The 16,131-nt window shown below is 35.8% G+C and overlaps 1 protein-coding gene across 1 annotated transcript in view; it reads left to right on the top strand.

Annotated features, from left to right (window-relative positions):
• ERO1A (endoplasmic reticulum oxidoreductase 1 alpha) overlaps positions 1–16,131 on the top strand; it is a 43,901-nt gene that overhangs the window by 21,398 nt on the left and 6,372 nt on the right. The window contains exons 5-13 of the mRNA XM_007097610.3: positions 1,337–1,413; positions 1,517–1,590; positions 6,222–6,342; positions 8,614–8,660; positions 10,917–10,928; positions 13,114–13,140; positions 13,269–13,361; positions 14,203–14,449; positions 15,156–15,225. Of these exons, the coding sequence (XP_007097672.2) occupies positions 1,337–1,413; positions 1,517–1,590; positions 6,222–6,342; positions 8,614–8,660; positions 10,917–10,928; positions 13,114–13,140; positions 13,269–13,361; positions 14,203–14,449; positions 15,156–15,225 (768 nt within the window). The remainder of the gene's footprint in view (positions 1–1,336; positions 1,414–1,516; positions 1,591–6,221; positions 6,343–8,613; positions 8,661–10,916; positions 10,929–13,113; positions 13,141–13,268; positions 13,362–14,202; positions 14,450–15,155; positions 15,226–16,131) is intronic.

Raw genomic sequence — 16,131 nt, 5'->3', positions numbered from 1 at the left:
AAAGAAACAAAGTCGTTATTCAGTAAATAAATATTTCAAAAACGTATCATTTCAGTTATTTTAGGGTTCCCTTTTATCCTTGGAAGTATCATAGACTGGGCAGTCATTTGCATGGTCATCCTAAGCAATAAGGGTGTAGTAGGCACCCAATAAATATTTGCTGATTGAATTTGTGACTTCTTCCAGTATGCCTTTCATCTCTGTGGTGGTGATGACTAGTGTGTTGTGAAATCTTATGATCCACATTCACTTTTCCCTGTGCCACATACACTCCCAGCAGAATAGTGTGTGTGCGTGTGTGTGTGTGAGTGAGTGTGAGTGTGCGTGTGTGACTTAAATATTGAGAAGAAATGCGGTTGTTACAGAATGTATTTTAAACACCTGAAGATACAAGAATACTTTTTATAAGACGTAGGCTCCAGGGCATATGTAGAATCATATTTAGAGTTGAGACAGACCTACACCCACATCATCTGGTCTAACCACTTATTTATGGATGAGAAAACTGGTGCTTGCAATTAAGCCATTAGAACAGTGGGAGGTTGCCTCCTGATGCCTTGCCCATTGTTCCGTCTACCTCAGAGATTTTCTTCATGAACAGCTTGTAATGAGTTATCAGAACTATATTCTTTTTTTTTTTTTTTTTTAATTTTTTTTTTTTTTAATTTTTTTTTTTCCAACGTTTTTTTTTATTTTTTTTATTTTTGGGACAGAGAGAGACAGAGCATGAACGGGGAGGGGCAGAGAGAGAGGGAGACACAGAATCGGAAACAGGCTCCAGGCTCCGAGCCATCAGCCCAGAGCCTGACGCGGGCTCGAACTCACGGACCGTGAGATCGTGACCTGGCTGAAGTCGGACGCTTAACCGACTGCGCCACCCAGGCGCCCCAGAACTATATTCTTTATTTTGTGACCATTATAGTAAATGTTTTCATCAACAAAAGCAAGAGGCAGAGCCTTTTACTTATTTTTTTTAGCTTCAGGGGAAATGAGGGCTTAATTTTTTTCAGGGTTTTTTTTTTTTTTTTTTTTTTTAAGAGAGATCACAGATTGTTGCGGGGGGGGGGGGGGCGGGGCGGCGAGAATCTCAAGCAGGCTCCACGTTCACCACAGAGCCCGACATGGGGCTCAATCCCACAACCCTGGGATCATGACCTGAGCTGAAATCAAGAGCCAGTCGCTCAACTGACGGAGGCACCCAGGCACCCCTGTTTTTTTTAAGTTTTGAAGCCACGGAAATGGTGCTAGGTATAAATGAAACTTAAATAACTTTGAACTTGAGAAAGTTTTAAAAACGCAGTAAGTTGTAATCCATCTATTCCCCTTTTCCTTTTAGTATTCTGAGGTAGCCAATAATCTCATTGAAGAATGTGAGCAAGCTGAACGGCTTGGAGCTGTGGATGAATCGCTGAGGTTTGATTTTTTTTTTTTTTTTTGCTTTAGTATTTTATATTTTTTTCTTGTGAAATATTAATTTTACAAAAATGATAACACTACTTGTTTTCTTCATTTGAAGCGAGGAAACACAGAAGGCTGTGCTTCAGTGGACCAAGCATGATGACTCCTCAGACAGCTTCTGTGAAGCTGATGGTATAACGCTTTTTATCGTGTGCATTTCGTTTCAAATTGTGCCTAAGGAAAGAAAAATCTTTTCAAATGGTTTTTAGAACTCAGTTTCTAAAGTTTGGCAGTTCCTCAAAAAACGAAAGGCAAAATTACCATATGACCTAATAATTCACCTCCTAAGTATATATCGAAAAAGATTAAAGACAGGGGAACAGATACTCGTATGCCCATATTCATGGCAACATTATCCACAGCAGCCAAAAGGTAGAAACGACCCATGTATCCATCAACTAATGAATGGACAAACAGGATATAATAAATATATACAGTGGAATATCATTTGGCCATTAAAGAAAAAAAGTTTGATATGCGTTGCAACATGGATAAACCTTGCAAATACTATGCTAAATGCAATAAGCCAGACACAAAAGGACAACTATCATGATTCCATTTGCATAAAATATTTAAGCAAGTTGATAGAGTAACCAGAGGTTAGAAGCAGGGGAGAACGGAGTGTTATTGTGTAATGGTTATAGAATTTCTGTTGGGGGTCATAGAAAAGTTTGGAAACCGTTGGTGGTGATGGTTGCACAACTGTTAAACACGGCTGAAATGTAAGTTTTACGTTATACATGTTTTACCGAAGTTAAAAAAAAAAAAAAAAGCAAAAAACACCTCCGTTTCTGGAAAAAAATTAACCTCCTGAGTCTTACAGTTGTGCATATCTCAGTAATATGTATATGTAATTTTTGTAATATACACAGGCATTTGGCATAAATAGCTCAAATGTAGAGATTGCAAAAACCTGCTTTTGTTGCACTGGCCTTGGATTGTTACATATTTACCTTAACGATGGTGTGCGTTACTTTTGGGAAAGAGAAGAATGAACCATGAGTTGCTCTGAGGCATCTGGAGCTGGGCCAGAGTGCTGGTCGTGTTCATATCCAGGAGCCCTAGCACCTGTTGGCACCCTTTCATCAGATTTATGGATTCTCCTATTCCTAGTATCTTCCTTTTTCTAAGTTGAATGGTTAGCCTGTTAATTGGCTAAACAAAATCAAATCAGACTGAATTTTGATATCCTTCAGTGGCGCTCTTTTGAAGCAGATTAATGATCTTTTGAAAATCTTAGCAAAAAGAGTGGTACAGATCATTTTAATTGTAAGTGAGAGCCGAATCCTGCAATTCCCCCCCAAAAGAGGAAGGCAAAGGGAAAGTACTTATTTTTAACCTGGTGGTTTCACTTTGGAAGGAAAAAAAAAAAAAAAAAAAAAAAAAGAAACGTATGCTTCCCCTACTGTAAAACATGGCCATGTTCTGTCAGATAATATTTATAATCCTGTGTTCACAATTCAAAATCAGAAAGCTCTGAAAAATGAGTATTTCCCCCCTAAGTTTAGCACAGACTCATTTAGTGTGAATATTCACCTGTTGCACTACAGAAATATTTTTGGTGTTTGATTAAAAGTTGCTCCCTGGTCCCTGCTGGAGTAATACTACTCAGTATATGTTGCATATACTGTAATACTTTTCTAAAATCTGAAAAGTTCTGAATTCCAAAACACATTTGACCCCAGGGATGTTGGATAAGGAGTTGTGGACTTACACCAAGGTTTAGACTAGTAAACTTAGGGAGATAAAATACTCTCTCAACCCCCTAATTTTACTGTCTTTTTCACAAAGATTCTTTGGCCTGAGTGTTACCGTGTGAGATAAAATTAAGCTTATAACATGCAGCACATTTTTTTTTAGACCTGCAGTGCTAGAGAACGAACAGTAATACTTTAACTTTGTTTACCATTGTTTTGAGGCTACATGCTTATATGTGTGTAGCAAGGACTGAGAATCAATAATTCATTTGTTATCCGTGGACTTCTGTTATCTTGGATGAATCACTTGTCCATTTATATTTGTTTCTTCTGTTCAAGGAGGGTCAATATTAAAACAAAAAAGGATAGCTTTATACTGAAGAAATTATGTAAATAGTAGGTAGAAGACAAAAGGTGTTTTACACATTTTAATTAGAAATTTGAGCTTTTGTCATCTGGCAAAACATGGTTATTGAAACAATTATTTTTTATTAAAAAGATGAGGCAAGATGAAGTATTTACTGTAAGTAAAATTACCAATCACCTAATGTTTACGTCTAATTAGGCAGAATATGAAAAATTTAATAAATTTCTTGGTGATTAGTTTTCTGTCTTAAAGTACTAGATGCTGAGCCGTTATTTGTATATTTTAAAAATGAGAGTTTTTATGAATTTATTATAATTTGCTATATATACTGTGGCAATACTTTTAGTATTAGTTGAGATGAATAGAAAATCTGTTCCTCAACTAGAGGAGTTCATGCAAATTTTTTTTAATGTTTACTTGGTTAGAGAGAGAGAGAGCGCGAGTGAGTGTGAGTGGGAGAAGGGCAGAGAGAGAGGGAGAGAGAGAATCTCAAGCAGGCTCCACACCATCATCAGTGCAGAGCCTGATATGGGACTTGAACCCATGAATCATGAGATCATGACCTGAGCTGAAATCAAGAGTCAAACGCTTAACTTGACTGAGCCACCCAGACGCCCCTATGCAAATTTGTTTTTAAGTTTTTATTTCTACTTTTCCTAGTTATGTTAATTGCTACTTCTGCATGAAGTGTCAGTTATTTCTAGATGTCACTGTGCTACTTCTAGAAGCAAAATTTCCTCTAATTTATGTCTCGAGTGTACTGTTAATTAGGATAAAACTAACCAAACTTAGTTTTATTTTTGTTTTTGTCATTGTGTTTTGTTTAAAAATTTTTTTATTTGAGAGAGAGAGAGAGAACAGGAGGGAGGGGCAGAGGGAGAATCTTAAGCTCCATTCTCTACGTGGAGCCCAATGTGGGGCTTGATCCCATGACCCTGGGATCGTGACCTAAGCCGAAATCAAGAGTTGGGCTCTCAACCTTCTGAGCCACCCAGGCGCATCTGTCATTGCGTTTTTAAAAAGAAGTAGGTCTGTTGAGAGCTTGATGAACTTTCATGCATACGCCTGTGTGCTCCGATTTTGTCATCTACTTTGGCTGCTTTGAGGCATTTTTGCCCACTTCTTCATTATTCGTTCACATTGTTACACCTTATAAATGAATAAGGGGGGATGCCTGGGTGGCTCAGCCTGCTTAGGATTCTCTCTGCCTGTGCCGCTTGCTCTCTCTCTCTCAAAAAAAATAAAACAATATAAATGAATAAGGTGTTGATGTATATTAAATAATTTCCCAAAGCCCCTGGAGAACCAGGGCCATTTTTTGCTTTCAAAGTTATAATACATTATACAAATTTATATGAGAACATATGAGAAACCAATATCCCACCAATTTTTTTTAAGAGAGAGAGAGACAGCCTGTGCGTGCATGTGAGTGGGGGAGGGGCAGAGGGAGAGAGAATCTTTTTTTTTTTTTTAATTTTTTTTTTTTTAACGTTTATTTATTTTTGATACAGAGAGAGACAGAGCATGAACGGGGGAGGGTCAGAGAGAGAGGGAGACACAGAATCTGAAACAGGCTCCAGGCTCTGAGTGGTCAGCACAGAGCCTGATGCGGGGCTTGAACTCATGGACCACGAGATCATGACCTGAGCCGAAGTCGGACGCTTAACCGACTGAGCCACCCAGGCGCCCGGAGAGAATCTTAAGCAGGATCCACACTCAGCCCAGAGCCCAACACAGGGCTTGATGTCACAACCATGAGGTCATGATCTGAGCCGAAATCAAGAGTAGGACACTTAACCAACTGAGCCACCCAGGCGTCCCTGCCACCAATTTTTATATGTTTTTCATTAGTGTCTAATTGCTTATCTTTTCATTTTATTAGATAGTCTTTGTACTTAACAATTTTGTTGATTGTATAATGGTCTGTTAAGATATGTCATAATACCACTAGCTAATATGTTTTATATTCTTACTGTTGTTCTAAGCTCTACACATAGAAACTTAAATCACAGTAGTGTATATCATCCCCATTTTATAAATGACGACACCAATGCCTAGAATATATGTAATTTGCCCTGAGTTCCACACTGAATAAGGAGTAGGGACTGGATTCTAACCCATGCACTCTGGCTCCAGAGCCCAGGCTCTGCTCTGTTGGATGTTTCGGTTTGCTTCTGATTTTCCCTTTAATAAATAGTGCTGATGCTAATACCCTGCTTATAATTTTTTGCATGTTTAGGATGATACCTTTGGGACAGCTTTGTAGTGGATCTCAATGGTGCTCGTGTAAAGAAGGAAGTTTTTGGCAACAAGCAGTGTATGGTAGTCATAATCTTCATTTACCTTAGTTACTGATGAATTGCTTGTGGTTAATGTGGGTGGGTGGGTGGGGGGTGGAAATACACAGTATATTCTTTGCCTGGATAGCTTATGAGAATTGAACTACCATATTTCTTCAATTCTAAAATTCACGTATTCCTATTTTTCATCATTTTTAAAAGCAGGATGCTTTTGCAACTAGTGAGTACATTCAATGTGGCTGTTTGTTCCTTCTCTCATCTCTCTTGTAAAAGGTTGTTTTTAAAGTCTGGATGCACTGTTACATTTGTAGTGCCTTAGAATCAGTGGAGTACAGTCTATTATACCAGTTTTTTAAGGTAACTGAAGGAAAAGACTTAATGAAACATTTTATTTTACAGATATACAGTCTCCTGATGCCGAATATGTAGATTTGCTCCTTAACCCTGAGCGCTACACGGGTTACAAAGGACCAGATGCTTGGAAGATATGGAATGTCATCTATGAAGAAAACTGTTTTAAGTATGGGTCATTTCATTTAGAAAATCCTGAAAGATACAGTGATTTCTCTAAACAAACAAAATCATAATGACTCTAAATTGCAAATCACATTCACTTTGTTAAAGGATATATTTGGACATAGAAAATACTTATTAATTAATCTAGTTCCCCTCTGGAGAAACATGTGGACATGACTTTCAACAAATATTTTTTTTCTTCTTTAAAAAACAGAATAGTGTTAGACTTTTATGGGAGTACTGTGGACATTTCATACATGTTCCTTCGGTGGATTATAGAATCTCATTTTATAGATGAAATAACCTAGAGCCAGCCAGGTTTATTTCATTTCCCAAGATCAGGTAGTTAGTAATAGAGAATAGATTACTGATTCTCTTTTTGGTACTCTGTATTCGTCTTTTTGTGGCTATAGCTATTTTACCTGCTTTCAAGTTGAAGTTAAATTAATTTCAGAGAATAATTATAATGGGTAACACTTGAACACTCACTGTGTATCAGTTTATTTCTTTTTTTGACTTGAATTTCTCCAGTTTTGAAGTGGAGAGTTTTCATAATTTACTCATCTCTGCCATGTGTTTAATTTAAATTCCCTTGTTTATTATTAGGGATGTTTGACATATTGACTCACTCTAAAGGTGTTTTTTTTTCATAGATTTATTTTTAAGTAATCTCTTACCCATCTAGAATCTCGAACTTACAACCCCAAGATCAAGAGTCACATTCTCAGGGCGCCTGGGTGGCTCAGTCAGTTAAGTGTCTGACTCTTGATCTCAGCTCAGGTCATGATCTCAAGGTTGGTGAGTTCAAGCCCCACATGAGGCTCTGTGATTACATCGTGGAGCCTGCTTGGGATTCTGTCTCTCCTTCTCTCTGCCCCTCCCCTGCTGTGCTCTCTGTCTCTTTCAAAGTAAATAAACCAAAAGAAAGTATTTTTTATTTAAAAAAAAAAAATTTTTTTTTAACGTTTATTTTTGAGACAGAGAGAGAGCATGAACAGGGGAGAGGCAGAGAGAGAGGGAGACACAGAATCTGAAACAGGTTCCAGGCTCTGAGCTGTGAGCACAGAGCCTGACGCGGGGCTCAAACTCACGGACCGCAAGACCATGACCTGAGCCGAAGTCGGACGCTCAACCGACTGAGCCACCCAGGCGCCCCAAAGAAAGTATTTTTTAAAAAGAGTCACATGCTCTACCAACTGAGCCAGCCAGGTGCCCCTGAAGGTTTATTTTTTATTTAATTTTAATTAATTTTTTATTTAATTAATTTAATTTAATTTAATTTTTATTTATTTAATTTTATTTATTTTAACTTACTTTGTTTATTTTTTAAAGGTTATTTATTTTTGAGAGAGAGTGTGAACAAGGGAGGGGCAGAGAGAGGGGGAGACAGAGAATCTCAGGCAGGCTCCACACTGTCAGTGCAGAGCCCAACACTGGGCTTGAACCCATGAACTGTGAGATTATGACCTGAGCTGAAACCAAGAGTTGAACGCTTAACCACCTGAGCCACCCAGGTGCCCCTGAAGGGTATTTTTTTAAATGTGAACTAAAATAGGGGTGCCTAGGTGGCTCAGTCGGTTGAGCGTCTGACTTCGGCTCAGGTCATGATTTCCAGCCCCATATCGGGCTCACTGCTGTCAGCAGAGAGCCTCCTTCGGATTCTGTGTCCCCCTCTTTGTCTGCCACTTCCCAGCTTGCGCTGTCTCTTAAAAACAAATATATCTGAAAAAAAATACCTTTTACTAAAATCATAACAAACTTGGTGGCCACAGAGCAAATTGATGTACCTAAGATTAACTAAGTGGAAAATAATCTACCCACACTACTTTTTTCCCCTTTTTATTTGAATGCTTGGGTTGAGTATTTACATTTTTGTTTGTTCGTCTTTCACTTAGGAGTGTGCTTTGTGCCACACTCAAACACACACACATACACATGTGTATATGTATATGAAATGTATATAGAAACATTTATGACTCTAGGAGCAGAGCGTGACTGGTATTTTCTTCCTTTGTTTGAAGAAGTGATTAAGAAATGACTTTCTTCTGGCTGCTACAATGGGAAAAGATCAGAAGCTATTACTGCTAAAACAGATAACAACCACCCTCCCTTAAAGCAATTAGAGAAAACTAAATATTTTATAAGCTCAGTAAAACAGTTTGCTTTTGGATATAGTCATTAAGAAACTCTCTGAGATAATTTCACTTTTATTTAAATAATTGTAACATGATAGGTAACATAATTATATTCTATAATTGAATTCTTTTGTTTCTAGGCCACAGACAATTAAAAGACCTTTAAATCCTTTGGCTTCTAGTCAAGGTGAGTTATTTATTTGCACTGTTATATTATTTATCAGGCAGTGAACTTTGGTTAGAAGGAAGAGGAAGGCCAGGTAAGGGTTGGCAAGAGCGTTTGAGATCATATATTCCTATTTCCATGGAAGTTATGCCTCCCCCTTATAGAGAAATTGGTGTTTAAAATATTTATACTCCAGTAAGAAGTATTTGTGTAATGAAGTTCATGGTATTAGATTATCATAGGGGTTAAATATTTGGGTTAAATATTTATTCTTCTATGCATTTTTATATAACATCTGTATTTAGTTTTTCACTGTTTTTGCTCATTTTCCAGTTAAATGAATATCCAAAAACATTCTGCCTCAGATCTTTCCCAGAACTTGAAATCATTGTATATATTGGGAGTCTGATTTAAAATTCACGTCTTTATGTTTCATTAACATTTTTCATTTTCTCCATACGCTCAAGGTCTTGCCCAAATGCTGCCTTTTCCGCTCTCCCTGACCCTCCTAACTGGAAGAAACCTCTCTGTCCTCATAAAGTGGTCTTATGCTTTGTTTTTCTTACCATCTTTCCACTGTGCAGCATTATTTTACTATTATGTATCTATTGATCCTACCTAGTACTTTGGACATATGGGGAGTATTTATTGGTTTCATCTCTTAGCAGAGAGCCTGACACATAGCAGATGGAGTAGTTTGTTAAATAAATGATTGATGAAAATTGCCATCCTCATTTAATGGTCTTGTCTACAATCGTGAAGATCATTTGTTCCTTCAGCAAATGATTACCCTCTGTGTACTATGCGCTAGGCATTGTGAAGGTGCAGAGGGGGTATAAAATTGAAACTCAGAAACCTTGCCCAGTCTATAATAGGCAGAATGGTTTGTTGAGTAAACCATTTCAGTGTATGATTTCAGATTTTTTGCTTAGGAAATATATATCCCTGTTCTCTTAACATGTGCTTACTGATGAAATCTTTGATGTGCTTTTAGCAAATGTGTAAGGTTTTCATTTTTAAAATTCATTTGAAAAGCTGCTGATCTCATAGAGTCAATAAACATAAATTTCCTCCTGGAAAGCAATAAGATTGCATCATTCCCTAAATGTTGGCAGACTAGTCTTTCTTAGATTCGAAATGAAAGAACATCTTTAAACAAGGGTTTGGGTTTATATGGAGTCACATATGGTAACTCACTGGAAGCTATTGACTTAATATAAGATGAAATGCAAATTTCTAGGTAAGAGGGGATTCTCACTAGGAATTCACATTATGATCTGATAAATTAATTAACCACCCTCACTTATCTGAAAGATAAGCGGGAATAAGTTAAATGTTCTTCATTAAGGAACTGTTTAGATGATTTATGGTGTATTCATGTAGTAGACTGCAGCTGTTAGAAATGTTGCTGAAAATTTGTATTCATTTGTGTAAGTAGTGACCAATAGCACACTGAGGTATCAAACAGTATGTATATGTATATAGTATGTATAATATGTTTTTGTAAAAACATACTTAATATAAAATCTAAATATCTATTTGCAAAGAAAAAGGACATTTACCAAAATGTAAACAGTATTTATATAGGGCGGAGGGAGTTATGAGTGACATTTTTTATTCCATCTGTGTCCTCCTTTTTTAAAAAAAATATATGTATTTGCAATGAGCATATGTTATTTTAATAATCCAACAATGATGGCATTGAATCAGCGTGGGCAAACGAAGACAGGTTTTTAATAGTAACTGAACAGTTGCTTACAAACCGCTGAACTGTGCCTCATTTGAATCATAACACATAGTCTTTAAAAATATTCCTGAATAAGGTAAAGATTCACAATGTCAGTCTGGAGGTTTCAAAGCAAGAACACAAATCTTTAGCAGAAACTGTGTTACAGATTTAGGATAAATAAACGTGGAAAAAGGCTCTGCCAACCAAATAACCGTTAAGTCCTTAAGATACTTGAGAGTGCTCTCAGATGATAGATTAGATTTTTCTCTCCTGTCAGCCCATATTAAATCTTGTACAAGCTAAAACCACTCCTTATCCAGGCTCTTGGAGATGATGCCCTTGAGGCAAATCAGGCATAATTCCTATTATGCCTAGATACTAGATAGAGTTGCTCTCACAAGTGTCTTACTGTCAGATTTTGCTTAGGCGGGTGAACTGATGGACTAAAACTAACCATTATTCAGAGTCTTATTTTTATGGAAGTATAGCATTTTAAAGTGACATCTGGAAGGAGTTTACAATAATAAACATTTTGCTTTGTTTTTCAGGAAAAAGTGAAGGTAAATATAATTTCTTTATCATATGTTATATATATGTTTGCAGATACATTCAGATGTTTATTTGGCAAACTTTTCTTCCTACTCTGAGACTCATGTCTAAGATTCCGGAGGTGAAAGCACAGATTAAGAGAAAATTGACTGTGCCTGGGATCAGGCAGTAGAGACAACCTGCCTCAGCCTCTCATAATTCACTTGTGCATTTTACCTATTGCACATGGAAGCTAGGCATTCCTCCCGACCCCTATCAGGGAAAACTCCCTCTCCTTTACTCCTCGAGCAGAACTCTAGGATCCGCTGGGCCCGTATCAGAAGCTTCTAATGCCATCATGGGGACCCTGCCCTCATGACCTCAGTTAATCTAATCACCTCCCAAATTCTCCCCCTCCAAATACCATCACATTGGGAGTTAGGGCTTCAACATACGAATTTTAGGGGGGACATATTCATCCATAACAGCCTAAATTTCTGGATCAAAAGTTATAGACATTTTAGGCTTCTCATACGTATCACCAGGTTGCATTTTGTCATTGAAAGGATGTGCTAATTTACATCCCTTCCAATCAATGTGCAGCTAGTTTCACCTGATCCTTTTCAAGTGACAATTGAGTATTGTCATATTTTTATCTTTGCTATTAAAAGTGGTATATCTATAGTTTTAATTTGCATTTTTATTACTAGTGAAATTGAGTAATTTTTATCTGTTATTACCATTTGTAGTTTATCCTTTGTGAATTTTCTACTATTATTTGCCTGCTTTAAATAGGCACTCTAGCATTTTTATTTAGTTTATGAGCTTTTTATGTATTTAAGATATTATCCCTTTGTTATATTTGTAACATACATTCTACCTACTTAGTTGTTTGCCTTTTACTTTTTGCTTGTAAGGCTTTCTGACAAATAGATGTTTTAAGTTTTTAGATAGTCTAATTTATTGCATACTTGTCATTCCTTCTATTACTTTTATGCTTGTTTAGTTCATTTTTAATATAAATACAAGGAACTTTAGTCAAAAGAACTGTATAGTACAACGTTTGCCATCTGTAGTAAATGCATGCTTAGAATCTTTACCTAGTTATAAAAATTATACCTGTGCCTTTTTATGTTATTTCAAATAAACATTTTCATGTATTGTCATGCTCCATGTTCTTACCATTTTAAATAGTTTTATATTATTCTACCATGTTACCTAGTTATATAGTATTCTGTCGTGTTAATTTAGCCATTATTGTACATTTTGATTATTTCAGGTTTTAAAAGTTACATGTAATCATTGTACAAATTATTGACTCCTTCATCATTTGAGTTATTTCTTTAGAACATAATTCTAAAAGCAGAATTACCACGTCTAAGTATAGGAACAGTGATCTGATTGGGTCATAGAATATAAGCGATATTTGGTATTATAACATTTCCATGTATTGCTTCTTTGATATACTGAATGGCATAAAATGGCATAAGCTGAATGCAAATAATACACTACCAATTCTATTTCATAAATTCTATTTACTTTCAAATTTAGAAAAGCATATGAGTTATTAATTTTCATAGCATCACCTGTGTTCTGACCTCACGTAAAACATTTTACCTGGAAAGTTATGAGACCTGGGCTACCTAAGGCAATGCTGACTCCTTTTAAAGACTGGGCAAGAGTGGGTGCCTGGGTGGCTTAACCCTTAGCATCCAACTCTTTTTTTCTTTTCTTTACTTTTTTTTTTTTAAGGTTTATTTATTTTTGAGAGAGAAAGAGAGAGGGAGGCAGAGGAAGGGAGACACAGAATCCAAAGCAGGCTCTAGGCTCCAAGCTTTCTGCACAGAGCCCAACGTGGGGCTTGAATAACCAACTGAGCCACGCAGGCACCCCTAAGCATCCAACTCTTAATCTCACCTCAGGTCTTGAGACCACAGTTGTGAGTTCAAGCCCCATGTTGGGCTCTGCACTCGGCAGGAAGCCTATTTAAAAAAAAAAAAGAAAAGAAAAGAAATAAAATAAAGACTGAGCAAGAGAATGGTATTTAATTGAATCCACACCAAGAACTTCTCTCCTTTCTTTGGAGAAATTGCAAATAAAAATTTGACCTTTTGTTAATTCTTAAATCACTGTTTGGCACAAATTTGCTATTATATATTGAAAAACTTACATTTTGGCATTTTTACAGCTTTGTGACTTATTTTCTTTCAATTTCAGAGAACACTTTTTACAGCTGGCTAGAAGGTAATTGGAAACTTTTAAGCAAATTTAAATGTTAAAAATGTTTTTCATTTTTAAAGACATATGAAATTAATTTTATAATGGTACAAGTTTCACATATGAAGTTTGTCTTACTAAATTACTATTTTTAGGCCTCTGTGTAGAGAAAAGAGCATTCTACAGACTTATATCTGGCCTACATGCAAGCATTAATGTGCATTTGAGTGCACGATATCTTCTACAAGGTATGTGACATTCAATGCTATTTATTTTACCACATTTATTTTCAGATATTCTTAAAATGTTTTGGTATTTACCTTAATGGGAAAAAGTTGACCCTATTGAATATTAGGCAGTAAAAATTCATTCTTAACTGGTAGTAATCAGGAATGTAGGAACTGTATTATAAGGACATGTTCAGCATGATCAGAGCTCTCTTTACCTTCTTTTAAGAAACTGCTCAAAATTGTACACATCACTTTGGAAATATTCTTTTGTTACGGGAGTTAAAATAGCTCCTAAAAGTACAGTTTGTTATTCATTAGATATTACTGTATTAAAACCCTTTTATTTGTGTGCCAGCTTTAGGCCTGGAGTTTAATGGGTAAAAGCATTTCCCATTTCTCTTTATGTTTTAAAAGTGCTGTTGCAAAACAAGACCACGGTTGATTTTCATCAGCAACCTATTTCTTCTGGAATTTAAAGTAGCTCTGTGTCTCAGGAGCAAAATATAGTAACTATAATTTTAAATAGGGCTTCAAACTTATTAGTAATTTTGGATAGTCATGTTTAAATTGTGTATTTTGGTTTTATAAATATGTTTATATTCAAAAATTTGATTTTTGTGAAACCATATCTCTCAGTACAACAGTGAATTTATTTTTCTTTTAAGGATGGATCCTAGAAGATAAAATATTAATGTAGAACTATTAAAATTTAAATTACAAAAGCACGTTTCATTGTTATATATTTTAAAATACAAAACGAAACTAACTTCTGTAGGCATAAATAACCCAATGTAAGTAAACTGAAAGTTAATTTTAAAATTCAGATTTTAATATTTATTTAATTTTTCTTTGTTCTTAGAAACGTGGTTGGAAAAGAAATGGGGACACAACATTACAGAATTTCAGCAGCGGTTTGATGGAATTTTGACTGAAGGAGAAGGTCCAAGAAGGCTTAAGAATTTGTATTTTCTCTACTTAATAGAATTAAGGGCTTTATCTAAAGTGGTACCATTCTTTGAGCGCCCAGATTTTCAACTCTTCACTGGAAATAAAGTTCAGGATGCAGAAAACAAAATGTTACTTCTGGAAATACTTCATGAAATCAAGTAAATTGCATATTACAACTTGTACAACTTAAAATATTAATAGAAGAGTGACAGGCGGTATCCAAAGTTCAATTCTTGAACATTGAATTTAAAGAAGGGAAAATTATTAAAAAAAAATAATTAGAAGTTAATTTTGCACATAGGTCTTTTAGAATTGCATTTTGTTTTTGTTTTGACTTAGGTACTATAAGCCACAAGTTTTTAAAGAATTATTCTGGTAGTACTTGATACCTACATTATGTTCATATTTGGTTGAACACACTGGGTTTGGGGCCAAACTTCTATTTTATGTAGTTGTTTTAGATTTGTGGATAAGAATTTGTTTTGGGGCAAGAGTGTTGATTTTACTGTATTTTCTTTTCTTTAAAAAAAAAAAACATTTTTTTTTAACGTTTATTTATTTTTTGAGGGAGAGAAATAGAGTGCAGCTGGGGAGGGGCAGAGAGAGCAGCAGACACAGAATCTGAGGCAGGCTCCAGGCTCTGAGCTGTCGGCACAGAGTCCAATGCAGGGCTTGAACTCACTAACCGTGAGATCATGACCCGAGCTGAAGTCGGAGCTCAACCTACTGAGCCACCCAGGCGCCCTTATATTTTCTACTCTATTTAATTATATTATTCATCACCGACCTGTGAAATGTTATATTAGCGGGACTTTTAATATTTTATAATACCTGAAAATGAATCTTCTCTGTTTTGAAATGCAGGTCATTTCCTTTGCATTTTGATGAGAATTCCTTTTTTGCCGGGGATAAAAAAGAAGCAAACAAACTAAAGGTAATGATTTTATACTTTAACTTAATTTTTAGTTTCAAACTCTTATGCAGGTATGAATATAAGCCCATGTTTTTATAATTAACAATAAATCTTATTATATAAATATGAAATTATATGAAAAGCCAGAGTCATAAACTTTCTTTTCCTCGAAAAAAGGAAGTCCAAATGCAGGTCAGCTTAATATCTAGTTTGTGTTGTGTTCAAAGTTAACGACTGAAATCTGTGTGTCACTGCACACTTTACAGATGGCTTTCACATTGATGGTCTCGTAGCAAATAGAACTTGTAAATTAAGGGAGAGGAATCTAGACCATGAATGACAATATTAGTCTGTCTTTCTGAAAGCGGTTTTGGTTAAATTACAAAGATCCTCTTTAGGGAGAGAGGGCACAGTGTTTGTCATTTATCTCATTCAGCAGGAATTAAAGGTATTTAGGAAAGCCAGCATGTAGCCATGGGAAGAAAAGACATGATACCCTACAAAATGAGGATTGTCTCTTAATAGGGGTATAAGCTCAGGCAAAGACCATCTTTGTGTATTTTTGCATCAAAATCCTACAAATATAAAATATTACTAGGAAGATTTATTAAACACTCACTATATGCAAAATAGGATTCTTTCATTAAAGGAAGGGACAGCTTCTACCGTCAGCAGACTCCAGTTTATTTGGGGACTCAAGTAAAATTATGTTACTGTTCTTTGTTACAAAACTATAAGTAAGGAAAGGCAGGTGGCCCTCGGGAGCTCTGGGCTTGATCTGATTTTTTTCAGAATATTTATGGCAATATTCCTCTGTTTTGTTATTCTTTGTTTCTTTCTATAGGGAAAGAACCTGATTTTATGCAGTTTGCAAACACAATACTTTTTGCACTCTTTTTTTTTTTTTTCTGCTATGAAATAATAGTT

Source organism: Panthera tigris, chromosome B3 (genome assembly GCF_018350195.1).
Source record: "Panthera tigris isolate Pti1 chromosome B3, P.tigris_Pti1_mat1.1, whole genome shotgun sequence".
NCBI classification, from domain to species: Eukaryota; Metazoa; Chordata; class Mammalia; order Carnivora; family Felidae; genus Panthera; species Panthera tigris.
The sequence above is the reverse complement of the archived record's forward strand: the minus strand, read 5'-3'. Positions and strand labels throughout refer to the sequence as shown.